The sequence below is a fragment of the Pteronotus mesoamericanus genome, unplaced genomic scaffold, assembly GCF_021234165.1.
Source record: "Pteronotus mesoamericanus isolate MK-2021 breed Mesoamerican mustached bat unplaced genomic scaffold, CSHL_Meso_final contig_27, whole genome shotgun sequence".
Taxonomy (NCBI): Eukaryota; Metazoa; Chordata; class Mammalia; order Chiroptera; family Mormoopidae; genus Pteronotus; species Pteronotus mesoamericanus.
This window is the reverse complement of record NW_026555115.1, coordinates 23,558,614-23,573,488: the sequence shown is the minus strand read 5'-3', so window position 1 is coordinate 23,573,488 and position 14,875 is coordinate 23,558,614. Positions and strand designations below refer to the sequence as shown.

Here is a 14,875-nt window from a genome sequence, read left to right as displayed (position 1 = left end):
GGCAGTCAGGTGTCCAATGGGCATGAACAGAAGAACCCATTTACACGCATAGGATGAGCTAAGTGATGGTTTAGTTATTGGAGTCTGTGAACTGTCACCAGGTGGATGGTAGTACCCACAGGGCCAGCAGTAGGACAGCGGCTAGACCACACTAAAGAGAGATACTTAGGAGAAGAGATTACTGTGCATAATGCTGGCAATCATGCTCATTCTGGAGACATTATTAAAAAATAGCACATGTTACTTTGGATTAGTTACCCACATGGGCATTATACAATTTTAAAAGATATATTTAGAATTCAAATTAAATATTGCATCGCCTTTCTCTAATCTTAAGTGTTTCTGGTCACTGATGATTATCTCAGTTCTTTTTTACATAAAGACAAAACCTCTACCTATGTCCGGTCCTGGTCTGTCTCCAGTTTCCCTTTACTGCCACAAAATAATTGAACCAGCTGCGTCGCCTAGAACTCACCCTGTTCTCTGTCTTTGTTTGGGAATGTGTTATCTTATTCACTTTATAATTGTCATACAAATTTCCTATATATATCAACATATATAGGTTGTTGCAGAGAGTAGATGTTCAGAACCCAACCATTTGTTGAATACACAGTCAGTATTTGGCAAGAATCTTAGAGTTTTAAGCCACAAAAATGAAAGCCAGGACAGGGTAATTTAGGGAAAATTGTCAACTACCCCAGCATCAGCAACCAGGCAGTTTACAGGCCAGAAATCCACAGAGGAAAGATGAGGATTAAGGAACGTGCAGTTAGCAAATGAAGAGCGTAACAGGCAGTGGAAAATAAGTCAAGTGACAAGTGAAAGCATTTGAGTCCACGTGCACCCCAAACTATACTATCAACATGCAGGAAGTAATCCCAGAGTGTGTGTAGGTGGCCTTGCGCCCCAAGGTCAGTGGTTCTCAACTCTGACTTCACGTTGAAATCATGTGCAGAGCTTTTTAAAACTGCAGATGAATCTGGATCAGAACCTGGGAGTGGGTGCTGGAAGTGAGATTCACTGCTGGAGGAAAAGGCGGGGCAATGATGGGTTGGAGCGGGTGGGATGAGGAAAACAAGGCCTGTCCTCTGTTCACCAGGATATACCCCACAGCCCACTCTGAGCCTATTCGAGCATATTCTGTAAGAGGTGTGCACTGCACTTGTCACAGTAAGAAGGTTCTCAGGAGTGTCCAAGCACAGTTCCTATTCCTTCTGTCCCAGGGATGCACTCTCACTAAGACATATGCAAAAGTGTGATTTTGAAAAACTCTGTTCCTAAGTCAGAATAGAACAACCCTAACGGAAAATGTTTCACCACATGTCTGTCAGTGCAAAGGGCAGATGCCTGTTGTCATGGTCCAGCGTTACTGAAGCCTGTGGCTAACTAGCAGGGAGAGGGCAGTCCTACTAGTCCCCAGTATTAGGCCCAGCATTGTGCTTTACCTGGCCCAGTACATCTGCAGACTGAGACTATCAGGAATTCTTTGGGCTTCACCGTTGTGGGGAATGGAGACAAGACATAAATAGACACATAGGTAGGTAGGACACCGTATTCATATGAAAATGGACTTTGACTGGAAGCATCACTAAAGGCAAACTCTGCCAAAGATAAGAATAAGATTCAGCCATCTGTTTATAAATTAAGAACACTCTAAAGATAGTGCTGTAGCCCCAAGTTTCTTAGCCTGAATTTTGGGAGTGGATGGCTAGGTACTTGAAAACCCTGACATTATAGACATTCAACTATCTTATGAAAAAAAAAAAAGATTATTGGGGCTCAAATTAAGTCCAGGGATCAATAATACTTTGGAGGGAAGTATATCTAGTTATTCAGAGGATATTATCAAAACTATCCTCTCACTCTTCCTCTCTTGCTCTCCCCTATCTATCTGTCTCATCTCTTTCGTCTATGTTGGCTTTATTCTCAGGCAGTTTCTTCCTATGTGATTATGGCACATTGGCCTCCAGCTGTGTTAGGCTAAGATAGTACCAACTCAGAAATCTTGTGGGAAGCTGCTTTCCCAGTAGTTATTGCTAAGGTATCACATGTTAGCTCATTGGCTGAAATTGGGTCATGTGTTGAAGCTGAGCCAATTCCTGTGACTGACTGGCCAAGCACAAATCATGGGCCCAAACTTGGAGCTGGGGAAGGGGGGTCAGCCATGACCCAAAACAAGTTCTGACAATAAAGGAGGGCTGGTTCCTTAAAGAAAAAGCAATGTACTATTATCAAAAACAAGTGAGCATAGATCACAAAAAGATGGGAGGAAATACTCTAATCTAGTGGTTCTCAAAGTGTGGTCTTATGGCAACAATATTAGCATCACCTGGGAACTTGTAACCGTGGAGATCCTCAGGTCCCACCCAGGCCCAGTGAATCAGAAACTCTGGGTGCGGGGCCCAGTCATCTGTGCTTTAACTCACCACCCAGGTGATTCTGATACACATTCAAGTTTGAGAACCACCACATTATACCAAGGGGTCTCAGCCTATGCTGCATATTACAAGCACCTAAGAGCTTAAAAAAAATATATTAATGCCCACCTGCACCCAAAGTGAATTAATCTGAACCTTGAGGCAGTGTTTGGGGTCGAAGCGGGTGGTGGTGGAAGACCCAAGTATTAACAGTTCCTAATCTTGGTTCAACCCTAGAATCACCTGGAGAGCTTTAAAAACGGGAAGAAAAAAAAAAGGCCTAATGACTAGTGTTTGTTAAAGTTCCCTGATGATTTTAATAAGCACCAGTGTTTAAAAACCATTGATCTACCTACCATATCTCCTCGAAATTGTCTTGAGGATATCACCTTAAAACATCTAGATGCAGGTTATAGGATTAAAGCACCTGTTTTCTTAAATCTCTCAGCTCAAAACTTGGTCAAATATCTGATGTTGATTCCCTTGTCTTTCATGTTCATCAAAAGTCTGTCCTCGTGGCTAGCTCTGCAAGGATTGAGATTGTTTTTGTTCACCAATGTAGACCTATGCCTAGAACATAGCCTGGCACATAGTATCCAAAGAGGTGGATTGGATGGGCAAACCAAATATCTATTCATTCTTGTATCCCCATGCAGTGAATCACAAGCAAATAAAGTTCAATTCTAGAAGGGTTGAAGGTGCTGGCCATTTTCTGCCCTGGGCTTACAAAGAACAGCAAAATGGGCGTTCTCTTTGGTTATATGGAAGAGAGAACTAGATAATAGTACTGGTTGCCACAGGTCAGAACTGAAACCCAGGATAACTATGATCCTGCAGTAATTCAAGCCTGCAAGATGAGACTGACCAATAGTTAGGATGATCAGTGAATCAGGAATCTAGGGTGCAAGCTGCATAAGCAATTTGAACTTTCATCTCTCTGTTTTGTATGTGGAGCACCAGAGGCATGTTTCTGGCTCAGCAGTGAGATTCTTACGTAATTCTTGCCAGGAGAGGCCGTCAGGGAGGTGACAGTGGTAGAAATGGAAGTTAGGTTTTGTTTTTCCCTATGAGGCAGAGCTTTTTAGAGTTCCTTTTCAGACTTAAACCATCAAAGCCTCATCATAGTCCATTCATTGAGTTCCCTAAGATGTAATAGAGGACGCTACCTTACAAGGTTGTGGGGTTTTTTTAATGTGGACAAATAGAAAGCAATTAGGAAACTTTTTGGCACAAATAAATGTGCAATACATGTTAGTGATTGTCACTCATTAAATTGTCTGCTATCATTCACTGAGCATCTGCTGTGTTCTAACCATGAAGCAGATGCTGCAACATACAGATAAATAAGCCCTGGCCAGGTGGCTCAGTTGGTTGGAGCATTGTCCCATGCACCAAAAAGGTTGTGGGTTCAATCCCTGGTCAGGGCACATGCCTAGGTTGCAGGATTCAATCCCCCTGTTGGGGTGCAAAAGAGAGGCACCTGCTCGATGTTTCTCTCACATATCTATGTTTCTGTGTCTCTGTCTCTCTGCCTCTCTCTCTGAAATCAAAGAGCATATCCTCAGGTGAGGATTTAAGATAAATAAGAGAAAGAAGGGGGGAAAAGGAACCAGAGGGGAAATAAGGCACAAATCTAAACAGAATTCAAACTGAGAAAGGAAGCCCAAAATACTGGTAACTCCTAGAAATCTTGTTCCTTCGCTGTCTTTCTTTCGGGTGGGAATTTGTTACCTGAGTGATCACGCTTCTGTTTTTTTATTCCTTTAACAAATTTCCCTGTTTTTCTGATGAATGAGCCCTCTGTACTTTATGAGTATTGTATGTTTCCAGCAATCCCTGTTTCTTACAGCTGGACACAAAGGAATAGGAGAGATGCCTTGTGAGTGATAAACACGGTGATTTTGGGGTAGGTCCAGTTGATGCGGTCCAGGTGGGCTTCATGAGATGAGGGGGGATATGAGCTTGGCCTTGAAATATGAAAAAGATTTAAAGGAGAAAACGATAGGGATATGATAAAGGAATGACAGTTCCCCTGGGTGTGTGTGGTGGTGGTGAATGGAAGTCTTCTATCATGTTTGGAGTTCCTCTGCAGGCATTCACTCAGCTGGAACTATTCAACATCTCTCTAACAGGTACTTCCATGGATAGGTCTTTTACAATTCTATTAGCAATCCTGTAATATAGGAATTCTTTGTCCTTCTTTTGTTTATTTTTTAAATGATTATAGTGAAGATCAAAAAAGTGAAGTGACTTGCCTAAGGGCAAACAGCTAGTAGGTGGCAAACAGCTTTGAACTTTGGTTTTATGACTTCAAATCCAGAGTACTTTCACCATGGGCTATAATGATATTATATGTGAAAGTGCATGTGCCCTGACCAGAAATTGAACCCACAACGTTTTTGGTGCATGGGATGATGCTCCAACCAACTGAGCCACCTGGCCTGGGCCACAAGCCAATTAAAAAAATGAGGTACAATGATCAGCATTAGCATCAAAAGGAGAGAAAGAAAAGGGATAGTGAAGGTATTTTCAATGCAGAGGAGGCTGTCCATGTTTGAAGGCTGAAGGGAAGGAGAAGGTGAACCTGTTAGAGAGAAAAAGCATTATTTAGTCTTGCACCTAAATCTGCCCCTATCCCACGAAGAGGTGTCCAACCTTTTGGCGTCTCTGGGCCACACTGGAAGAAGAGTTGTCTTGAGCCACCCATTAAATCCACAAACACTAACGAAAACTGATGAGCGAAACAAAAAAAAAGATTTTAAGAAAATTTACGATTCTGTGTTGGACCGCATTAATAGCCATCCTGTGGGCATGCAGCCCGCAGGTCGCAGGCTGAACACCCCTGCTAGTGGCCTTTGGGGAAAGGAAGCTGCACAGAAAGGAGACGCATCAGTTTTGTGCCAAGGGCTTGGTGTGCAACAGACGGCCCTCCCTCCCTACTTTGCCCTGTGACCACAGCCACAGGCGGTGGGCATTGCTTAAGGCTCCGGGCACGCGGCTGCCCCGACTCCATCAAACAGCTGGACTTTGGAACTCCGCCCCGCTTAGGCCCTCCTTCCCCGCCCGGGCCCCACCCCTCCTGGCTCGGGCTCCCAGAAAGTCAGACAGCCACCGCGGTGTCCGGAGAGGACAGCTCGGAACGAGGGAGCGAGGGCGGGAGCTGGTTCCCCGGCCGCGGCGCTGAAGTTTCCTGCCCGCTGCGCTCCCCCGCGCTGCTGGCGTCCCAGGCCATGCTGGAGCGCTGGGGCCTCGCGGCAGCATGAAGGGCGGCGAGCGGGCTTACCCCCGAGGTCCCACTTTGGGGTGGCTCTTTACTAGGTGCTGCTGTTGCTTCCCGTGCAGAGGTGAGTGGCTGTCGGCATTTGCGCCCCCTTTCAGCCAAAGACTGGGGCAGCTGAATGCGAGGGACGGGTGGAAGGAATAAGGGTGGGTAGTGGGAGGGCGGCAAAGGGAGACAGTTTGCTGTGAACCGCGTTTATTTCGGTTTCCCTGGCAGAACGCCCGCGGGCTCGCTCTCTCATCGCTAGGTTCTGACTTGGTTGAGGAGGTGCACTTTGGAAACTGCTACTTATCAGAGACTTTGCATGTCAGGGCGCCAGCCTGCAGGGGAGTGGGGTGTCGATGCAGCGGGTGGGGAGACGGCACTCCGAGCTGAGTGTGTGGCCCCACAGTGGCAGAGTCGCAGTTCCCCGCTCTCATTTACATATGGATCTCAGCTGCGGGGATTAACTGATGACTCCTAGCTATAGGAATGCGTTTGACACTTGTCTCTGCACCAGGAACTATTTTTGCCAAGTGACAATTTTCTTTAGGGACTGGAGCTGGCTTTGCTCTGCCTGGGTTTTCGCAGGCCTCAGTAGGTTTGCAGCTCGGGGCCAGAGTTTGGCTCATTAATTAACCAAAAACTCTTTATGTACCCAATTAGGACTGTATTTAATTATTCTGCTAATTTTAATGTTGTTGAGGAGACTTTCAGGAAGCAACTAATTACCCCCACCCCCAAATCAGCCTGCAAAACGGGATGGTGAGAAGTATGACAGAGGGAAAGTTATCAATTGGGTACCTTCTCCTGAAAAAAGAAATCCAATTTTCCTAGATAGAGTTAGCAGATGTTCCGAAAGCTGTCGTGTCTCTTTAACACTTCGGCTTTGAGAGTAGGGGAAGGAGAGATTCTGTTTCTGTGTGGTTAGAAGTGAGATTAAAGCCTCTCACTTGACATTTGCCCTTTTTTGAGTGTCATCTATTGGACCTGCCGCCTCCACCCCCATTTACAGTGCCTCTGTCTCTGTCTTCATTGTTGTCTAACAAAGTCCAAATGGAACTTTCTCTCTTAATTACTGATGAATAAACTTTATCCAGGTGACCCTTCACCATCTTCTATGCCACACACACCCTGATATATGCTCCATCCTGAGCAGATATAAGGCTACAAAAACTAATTAAATCTGAAGGACATTTCCCCAAATCAAAAATGTTCATAATCCCAGCATTGGAGTCTCTCAGCCTGCATTTAATTAGAACAGCCTAGAACTGTGTGGTAGCCAGCTCTAAAAGCCAGAATTCAGATGGAAAAGAAATCATAGAGGGCCAGTACCCTCACAAAAATCCAAGCCTAGTTCAGAGACATTTAAAACTAAGGTTGGGAGTTGAAGGAAGAAGACATTAAAAGAGCGAAAAAGCAGGAAGTAGCCAAAGGGAGTCTTGAGTGGGTGGGTTTGCTCAGCTTTCATGGTGAAGGGTTTCCAAGCAGGATTTCTTGGGAGTCCATTTCCTGTCCAAAGGCAGAATTCGGGGACTTGGGCGCTTTTCCAGATGCGTGGCAGTCCAGCTTCCCTACAGAGTAAATCTCTCGGGGTCTCTCCAGCCTTTGCTTTGTTTGTGAATTGGCCTAGCTGTCCCTGTGTGCTGAGGCCGAGGAGGCAGTGAGTAGCCCACTCAGGGCCCGCTGGGCTGCGTCCTGCCTGCAGGATCAGGAAATCGGAGGCTGCAGGCTCTTTGGCTTGGAGACAGGCACAGGAAGAAAGGTGGTATTAGACTAGCCAGAGAGAAGAAGACCACTGACCCTTAGCTGAACACTGAAGGACCAGAAAGGCCCAGCAATGAAAGCAGATTTAAAGGGAAAAGGAGGATAACAAAGGTAGGTGCTTCCTCTTTACTCCTTCCTCTTTCCTAGATCAGAAACATATGAAGATGGAAAACTGGGGCTCAAATCCGAGAAAGATGGTAAGGAAGGCGAGAAGAACTGTGGGCTTTGGCTAGGCAGGGTGATAGTATCTGAGGTGCTGGGGCACTCCCCTGGGGCTCCCGCAGTTTTCTCTAACTGAAAAGAGAGATGGGAGTCTCCACCCAGCATGTAGGCATCTATTCAGAAGCAGATTGAAAAGATCAGATCTTGTACTGAGCTTGAGTACATTTCCCAGAGCCCCAAATCTGTATGGGGAAAAGTTTGCCCAATTACATCACAGAGAAGGGCTCAGGGAAAGGCTGAATAGAGTGGGGGGGTTTGATGAAAGGTGATCTTACTTCCCTACCTTGACATTGGTGTTGAAGGTCTGCTTCCCTTTTCAGTTAAACCAGTTTCTCTGGTTGTTAGGACTTGTTTCAATTGAAAGGCAGCTTCCCCTTTTCAATAAAAGCAGGTGGTTATTGGGTCTCTATCTCTTCTCCTGAGAGAGGTTGACTCTTTCCTACTCCTCCAGTGGCTAAATAGGTTGGAACCCACCACAATGGATCCCAACTCAAAGGGGTCTTCACTAACTGGCTTCTAATCCCTCATGATTTAAAGGACACCTCCTTGTAAAGCCTAAGGAGAGGGAACCAAGAGGAAATGGAATGTTCTGGTTATTTTTGACTCAAAGCTAAGTGAGGCATCCTGAACTATCTCTGGTGAATCCTAAGTGGTTGTAATTGTTAGCACTAGAGTAAGACTCAAGGATTTAGTGATGTATTTGTATGGCCTTTTAAATATCATATTTGAGAAAAGGATGGAATGAGGTTAGTTGAGCTTGTCTTTTGATTCAGAAAAGTGGGAAAAGCAACTATTTGTTTTTCTCTTCCGGTTTTTGATTCTGTGGAATATGAGAATGGTAAGGGGACTTGATGAAAGGTGATCTTTATTCCCTACCTTGAAATTGGTGTTGAAGGGCAAGAAAACAGAAAAAACAAGGGTAGACTGGAAATAGAGATCAGGTGCGAAGGAAGAAGGACAACAAATAACATTTATTACTGTCTTTCTGGAAGTGAAAAATAGCCATGCGTGAGATAATGGCATGCATGTGTCTGAAGGGCAATTTGTCACTGATGTCACACTTCCGTGGGAAGTTCCAGGATTGCTCTGGCTTCTTATACTTTCCTTTAAGCCCAAAGAAGCGGGTCAGTTCTGGATTCTCTTTTAGGTATCTTAAAATTAAAAAAAAAACAAAAACAAAAAAAACAACGAAAAACTGGTTTCAGAGTGAAAAAAGGAATTTCAAACCCCCTGGAGGTTGCTAACCCATGGGTTGCAGACTGGAATTTGTGACTTCTTAGATCACGGATCCTAGAGACTTTTCTGAGCTTGCTAGGACGGAAGCCAGTTTTAGAACCTTTAATTTTCTGGTCAACCTGTAATTAACTTTGGATACATGGACCAAAGTCCCCTCTTAGAAACCTTTCCTGATTGCTTTCCTCCTCTGCTTCTCCACTGTGTGTGTGGGATTTATTTATAAGTGTTTATTGCTGTGTCATTGTCCTTGCATCTCAAGCCCATCGTGTGTCCGCATTTACACTGTGAGACAGTGACAGGAGTCAGAGCAGCTCAGAAGAGACGAAGGGGTGGTGACGTATGCAGGCTGAATCAGCTCGGGGGCAGAGATGTTGGGATCACGTTCCCAAGGCTCTTTTACCAGGAGGGCAGCTGGGTTCCAGCTTGATTCTGATGTCATGAAGTGTGGATGAGGATTATGGGGGTTCACAGGGCATCCCATGGCATTCTCTTCCATAATTTCTTCTTCTTCCCCTGCTTTTCCCCAGAATCACTAAGCAAGAACATTATGACTTGATGTGACTGTCTCTTCTTTGGCCTATAAATTAATACAGCTCATTTTATACACTGAATTTAATGTGTGAAACCATGACTCCAAGTTCTTTTAGAGAGGTACTGGCAACCTCAGAGAAGAGCCCTTGTGATATTCACCATCATTACTTTAATTTGCCACCCAAGGGAAAAAATCCTTGGGACCTTTTTTTTCTTCATTTTCCAGGAAGAACCTTTATCACGATGAAAATTGAATTGACCATTTAACATGTATGTTTTTCCAGTATGTCTCCTGGTTTTCTCTGCCTCACAGGGATATACTATAATCTGGGGAGAATTACCACACATGCATATGCTGACCCTAACCCTAACCCTAACCCTAACCCTACCCCTACCCAAATCCTACGCTTCTCTTCTCATACCCTATTCTCTGACTGAGGATAGTAACATGGATATCAGTTATTAACTGGAGAACAGTACTGACTGCCAGTCAGAATGGAGCCTAGTAGAAATGGGAGTGTGTGGGTCTGATGGGGTGAGGTGGAGACTGGAAACTGAAGCCGAATGCCCTTCTGGCAGAGCTGTAGATCCAACAATCACTGATAATGCTGTGGGCGTGTCACCCTAATGGTACCACATGATATAGGGTGGTAAGTCCTAACGTGAAATAAAACCATAACATTTCAACCTCTGTTTTTCTGCAAAATAGTTTAAAAGTTAAAAAAAAGATGAACACTGGGGATTCACTTCTGAGCCCAGACAATATTGCAGGCATACCTGACTCTGGAGTAGTATTGTAGGCATTCTACTTCCTGATGTTCCTTTTGAGAATCCTGATGTTCTTCTTTTCTGCCCTGAAAATATTCCCATATTTCTGAAGTGCTGCTCTTCTGTCAGCAAGTGAGAAGCTGCATGGCCTGCCTTCTCCTTCCAACAAAATCCCAGGCTTTTCCTGAAGGACGACCCCAGATAGTAAAAGCATGGAACTGAAACCTGAGGAGGGCTTTTCAAGCAGGAGGGACTAAATCATGAAAAGTCAGGAGGCACCTTAGAGATTATTTGATAGATCTTCTCCTTTATACAGGAGGGAACTGAGATCCAGCCACTTGTACACAGGCTCAGAACTAGGACCCTGTTCCTGTGCACTTTCCTCATCTCCATTACTGTCTTCCTGGGCACCCGGTTTCTCTTACTCTGGACAGAGGCAAGGCTGACCCATCTGGGAAGTGTAGAGGCGGACTCCGACCTGGAACTTGGGTGTTGTTGACTGGAATGATTTAAGGTTCTCGGGGATCCAGAAAGGGGTGGCTGCATTGCCTGCAGCCATTTGGAACTGGACCTGCCTGGTCTGCTTTGAGTGGCTGTTCTGTCCCAAGACCACAGAAGGCAAATCTCTGTCTCTTCTAGAGCATCTTGTGCACATGCTCTTAATAAATATGTCCTTATGTTTTCCCCTCTGGTTCCTTTCCCCCGCTTCTTTCTCATACCTTTTCTTGAAGTGGACCCTTACAGGTGGAAATGAATCAATAAATTGCATTCATATAATTCCATCTTTGAAGGGCATTGGTTTTTATGTAACATATCATGTTTTAATTCATTTGAGAAATGTTTATGTGCTCACTGCCTGCCAGCCCTGCACTAGGTACCGGGGAAGAGTAGATGAGGCATTATTACGGTGCTGACCTCTTTGGCCTGTTGTGAGGATTAGGTAAGATAAAGTATGTAAAGGACTTGGCATAGCACCAGGCATATAAAGGGCTTATAAAAGATTAGATGCTGATGGCAACAATAATTATAATACTAGACATGGAGCCTATCCTCAGGGGACTACCAATAGCTAAAATTTGTGTGGGTCCTCTGGGGGTAATCCTGTAAACCTAAGTTCCTAAGCATTTTAATGGTCTTGGTTCAAACCATTGTCAGTTGTGCATCAATGCTGTGAAGTTGTCACTGGAGGGCGAGGGAGGGGGGTGGAAAGCTTGTGATCTAGAAGTAGGGATTTTCTTCTTTTTTAAAAAAGTAAACCAATTTGGGGGGAAAAACACCCACAGAACACTTCTAATATTATAATCACTGTGTGGTACATAATACAGCATTCGAAAAAAGATACTGGCCAAAAAACAAACAAACAAAAAAAGATCCCTAAGAATCCCTAAGTTATTCTGCTCTGAGAGGAAACACAGAGTATAAGAATTGGAGAAAAGTTGCAGCAGTTTTGAAGTTTAGATCCTGAAACTGTATGTTATCTAAAGAAAAACATCAGTTATTCTTTGCCTGCCCCGAGACTTGGGCTATGTGTTTCTGTTCACTTCAGACAAGATTTATTGCACATTCCTTATGTGCAAAGCTTTGCTGGTTCTTCTTCAGGCTATTTTTGCCAGGATAAAAATTATAACCCGCTGCCCATAACAGCCCCCAAGATTTTAGACATATCTCTCAGGATTGGCAAATGTCTTCTGTGCTCCATGTGGGTTGAGGGACATGGATAGTTTGGCACCCCACTTAGTGAATAATGGAGTACATCTTTTGAGGTTGACAGAACCTTCTGTGTTGGACTTCCTGGAAGGAGGCAAGCCCTGGTTACACATTTGAGGTGGCTAGAAGACTGCCAGGTTGGTTTTAGCCAGATAAAAGAGCAAAGATCAAAGTTACAGAACAGGTTGCCCCACATTCTTGCTTTCCTGGTTACTACAGTGAGGAAACTGTCAACCGGAAAGGAAGGGACACGTTTTCTGTCTCTAGATTGAAACAGTACCTCCTAAAACTTGTTTCCAGGTTTATCTGCTTTCCCTTGGGGTGGGATTAATTGTAGGTGAGGGTTTACCCTCTCAAAGGACTTGGTGTGTAGCAGCCTCTCAGGACATTCCCATTTTCTGCCCTCCTGCCATTAGAATCCCTGCATTGCTTCCCTGGAGAAACAGATGTTATCTTTCCCCATCCAAAGAAGAACCAAGCCTCATTGTTAAAAAGAATTGCAAACACTCTGCTTCTTCACAGATTTCAGGTCTCAGTTTTATGCCTGAGCCGGGCCTCCTTCACTCCTGTACTTAGAGCAGAGGTTCCTGGAACTCAGCTCACTGGTCACCAAGAAGCTTGTTAGGGATGCAAATGCAGATTCTCAACCCCGTTGATACAGAAACTGTAAGATGGGACCCAACAGTCTGTGTTTTAACAAGCTCTCCATCTAGCTTTTTTTTCTTTGGCTTGTTCTATTCTCTTTCTTTGTTCTCTATACCCTTCTTTACCCTCCCTCCTCCCTCCCTCCAGCTCCAGCAAAAGAGCTCTATAACTGAAGACTTCCTGCTTCGGTGGAGAGTCTTGCTGTGAGAAGTGGTAGAGAGAGGCCTGTTCACTATTCACTTTCACTTGCCTTGTGGGTGAGGGTAGGGGTGGTGTAGGAATTAGGAATCTCCTGCAATTATCTTCACATCCATTGAGTAGTTCAGCCCCCAAGGGTCCAATAAGGGAAGTTGTTGCATCCTTCTTCCCATTTAAGATTCCTTTGCTTTTATTTTGTTTTTATTACTCTTAAAGCTAATTATGCTCACTATAGGAGAAAAATCAAATTAGGCAAACAAAAAGATCATAAAAGCATAATTTTTATAGCATAATCTTAAACTATCTAGAAACAACTACTACTCAACCACTTAATATGAATATATATCCTTTTCTGTATGTTTACCAACCTTTTTAAAATAAATGGGTCCATATTTTATGTACTGCTTTATAACTTGCTTTCACTTAATTTTCTGCACATCGTCCCATGTAGATGCATTTTCAGGATATTTTTAATGGCTGCAAAGTGTTTCATTACAAGACTTGAACTTAACAATTATTAGTATTGATTCAATATAACTGTTTAAGTTTGGTGGAAAGGGATGCTGAATGGCCCTGGGTTAAGAAATAGATTTTTCCAGAATCAGACTATATAGACAGACTTATTCTTGCCCTGGGGTTTATATATCAACTCCCAACTTCCCACCTTCACTTTCTACAGGATGTATGATTTATTCCTCAGGAAATTAACATGTACTGTGGCTAGAGCCACAGGTTTTACCCCCTCATCCTTTCTTTCTTAGGTGGTATTAGGAATTTTCTCAGGCCTGAGGTTTCCAATTGTGCAGTTGCTTTCACTGAATAGATCCAAGGATATATTCTCTCTCTCGCTCTCTTTTTGAGACATACCTCCAAAAAAATAGGTCATTTTAAAATTATTAGAACTGGGAAAGAGAGCCTCGATTAGCTTTTTTTTTTTTTCCTGCCTAGAAAAATCATACATAACATTGGGAAATCATTTGGAAATACAGATAAATGATGATAAAATTCCATTATCTAGAGAGAACCACATCAACATTCTGAATATATCCCTTTAGTCTTTTTTTTTCATATGTGTATTTTTTTCAGAAATATATGGCAGTGTTATAAACTTTTTTCACATCACATATTGAACAGTTTCTATGATGTTTTTATGCATGCATTCAGTAATATGCTGGAGCCAGCTCAGCTCTGGTTGGGATTGTTAAATAGTCAGGATTTTGATAGCAGACTATTAAGCCATTGGTGGCTGTGGAGACGGCCCATGGTGGCAGCATTATATTTGGAAAATCACCAGACACCACAAATAAAGTTTTTTGTTTTATTCAGAGAGCTGGTTTATCAGCATACCATTAGAGGCACATTTTACCATGTGTAGATATGGTTTGTTTTTCTTTTCAGTCTCCCTATTTTTGGTCGTTTCTAGTTTTTGCAATTATAAACAATATTGTAATGACCGTTGGTATAGTTAAGTCTTAGCATACCCCGATAATTACTTCCTTAGGATAAATCCTCAGGATAAATCCCCAGAAGTAGAGTTCCCGAATCAAAGGACACCCAGATTTTTAAGACTTTTTTTTTTTTTTTTTTGCCACTTACCTCCCAGTTTCATACCCTTTGAAAGAGAGAATGTACTGTTTTTTTTTTTTAAGAGGATTTATGAGCAACATCCTCTGGGACCAGGAATTCCATGTCTCTCTATTGTTTACTTCTGTTTACATTTTCTGAATTAATTCTTTTTATATACCCTGGCTGAGAGTATAATAAACTAATGTCTTTGATTCTTAGGTTACATACTGATATGCAGGGTATAAAAAAAATATTTTGTAGTTGTTCTGGATTGAGAGGTAATATATTGTGTTGGTTAAGAGGTTGGACTTTGGAGCCAGAATGAGTTTGAATCCTAGTTTTTCTACTTATATGTGTGACTTTGTGCAAGTTACATAAACTATTTGCCTCAGTTCCCACACCTGGAAAATGCATATGATCAGAGAATCAGTCATGGGGCTTTACAAGGCTTAGATGGGTTGGCATATGTAAATCATTTACTAATGGCACACGGTAAATTCTAGGTAAGAGTTGGATTAGTGTTAGCATTGAATATATAGAAGTCTCTGTGGACTGTACA

General features: G+C 43.2%; 1 protein-coding gene across 7 annotated transcripts in view; it reads left to right on the top strand.

Moving 5' to 3' along the window:
• KALRN (kalirin RhoGEF kinase) overlaps window positions 1–14,875 on the top strand; it is a 721,333-nt gene that overhangs the window by 604,277 nt on the left and 102,181 nt on the right. For 6 of the 7 annotated variants that reach the window (XM_054575192.1, XM_054575191.1, XM_054575197.1 and 3 more), the window contains exon 1: window positions 5,526–5,761. The exons of the other annotated variant lie outside the window; for it this stretch is intronic. In XM_054575192.1, the coding sequence (XP_054431167.1) occupies window positions 5,677–5,761 (85 nt within the window). In that variant the 5' untranslated portion in view covers window positions 5,526–5,676. Of the gene's footprint in view, window positions 1–5,525; window positions 5,762–14,875 lie in introns of those variants that run through there. 7 annotated transcript variants of the gene reach the window in all.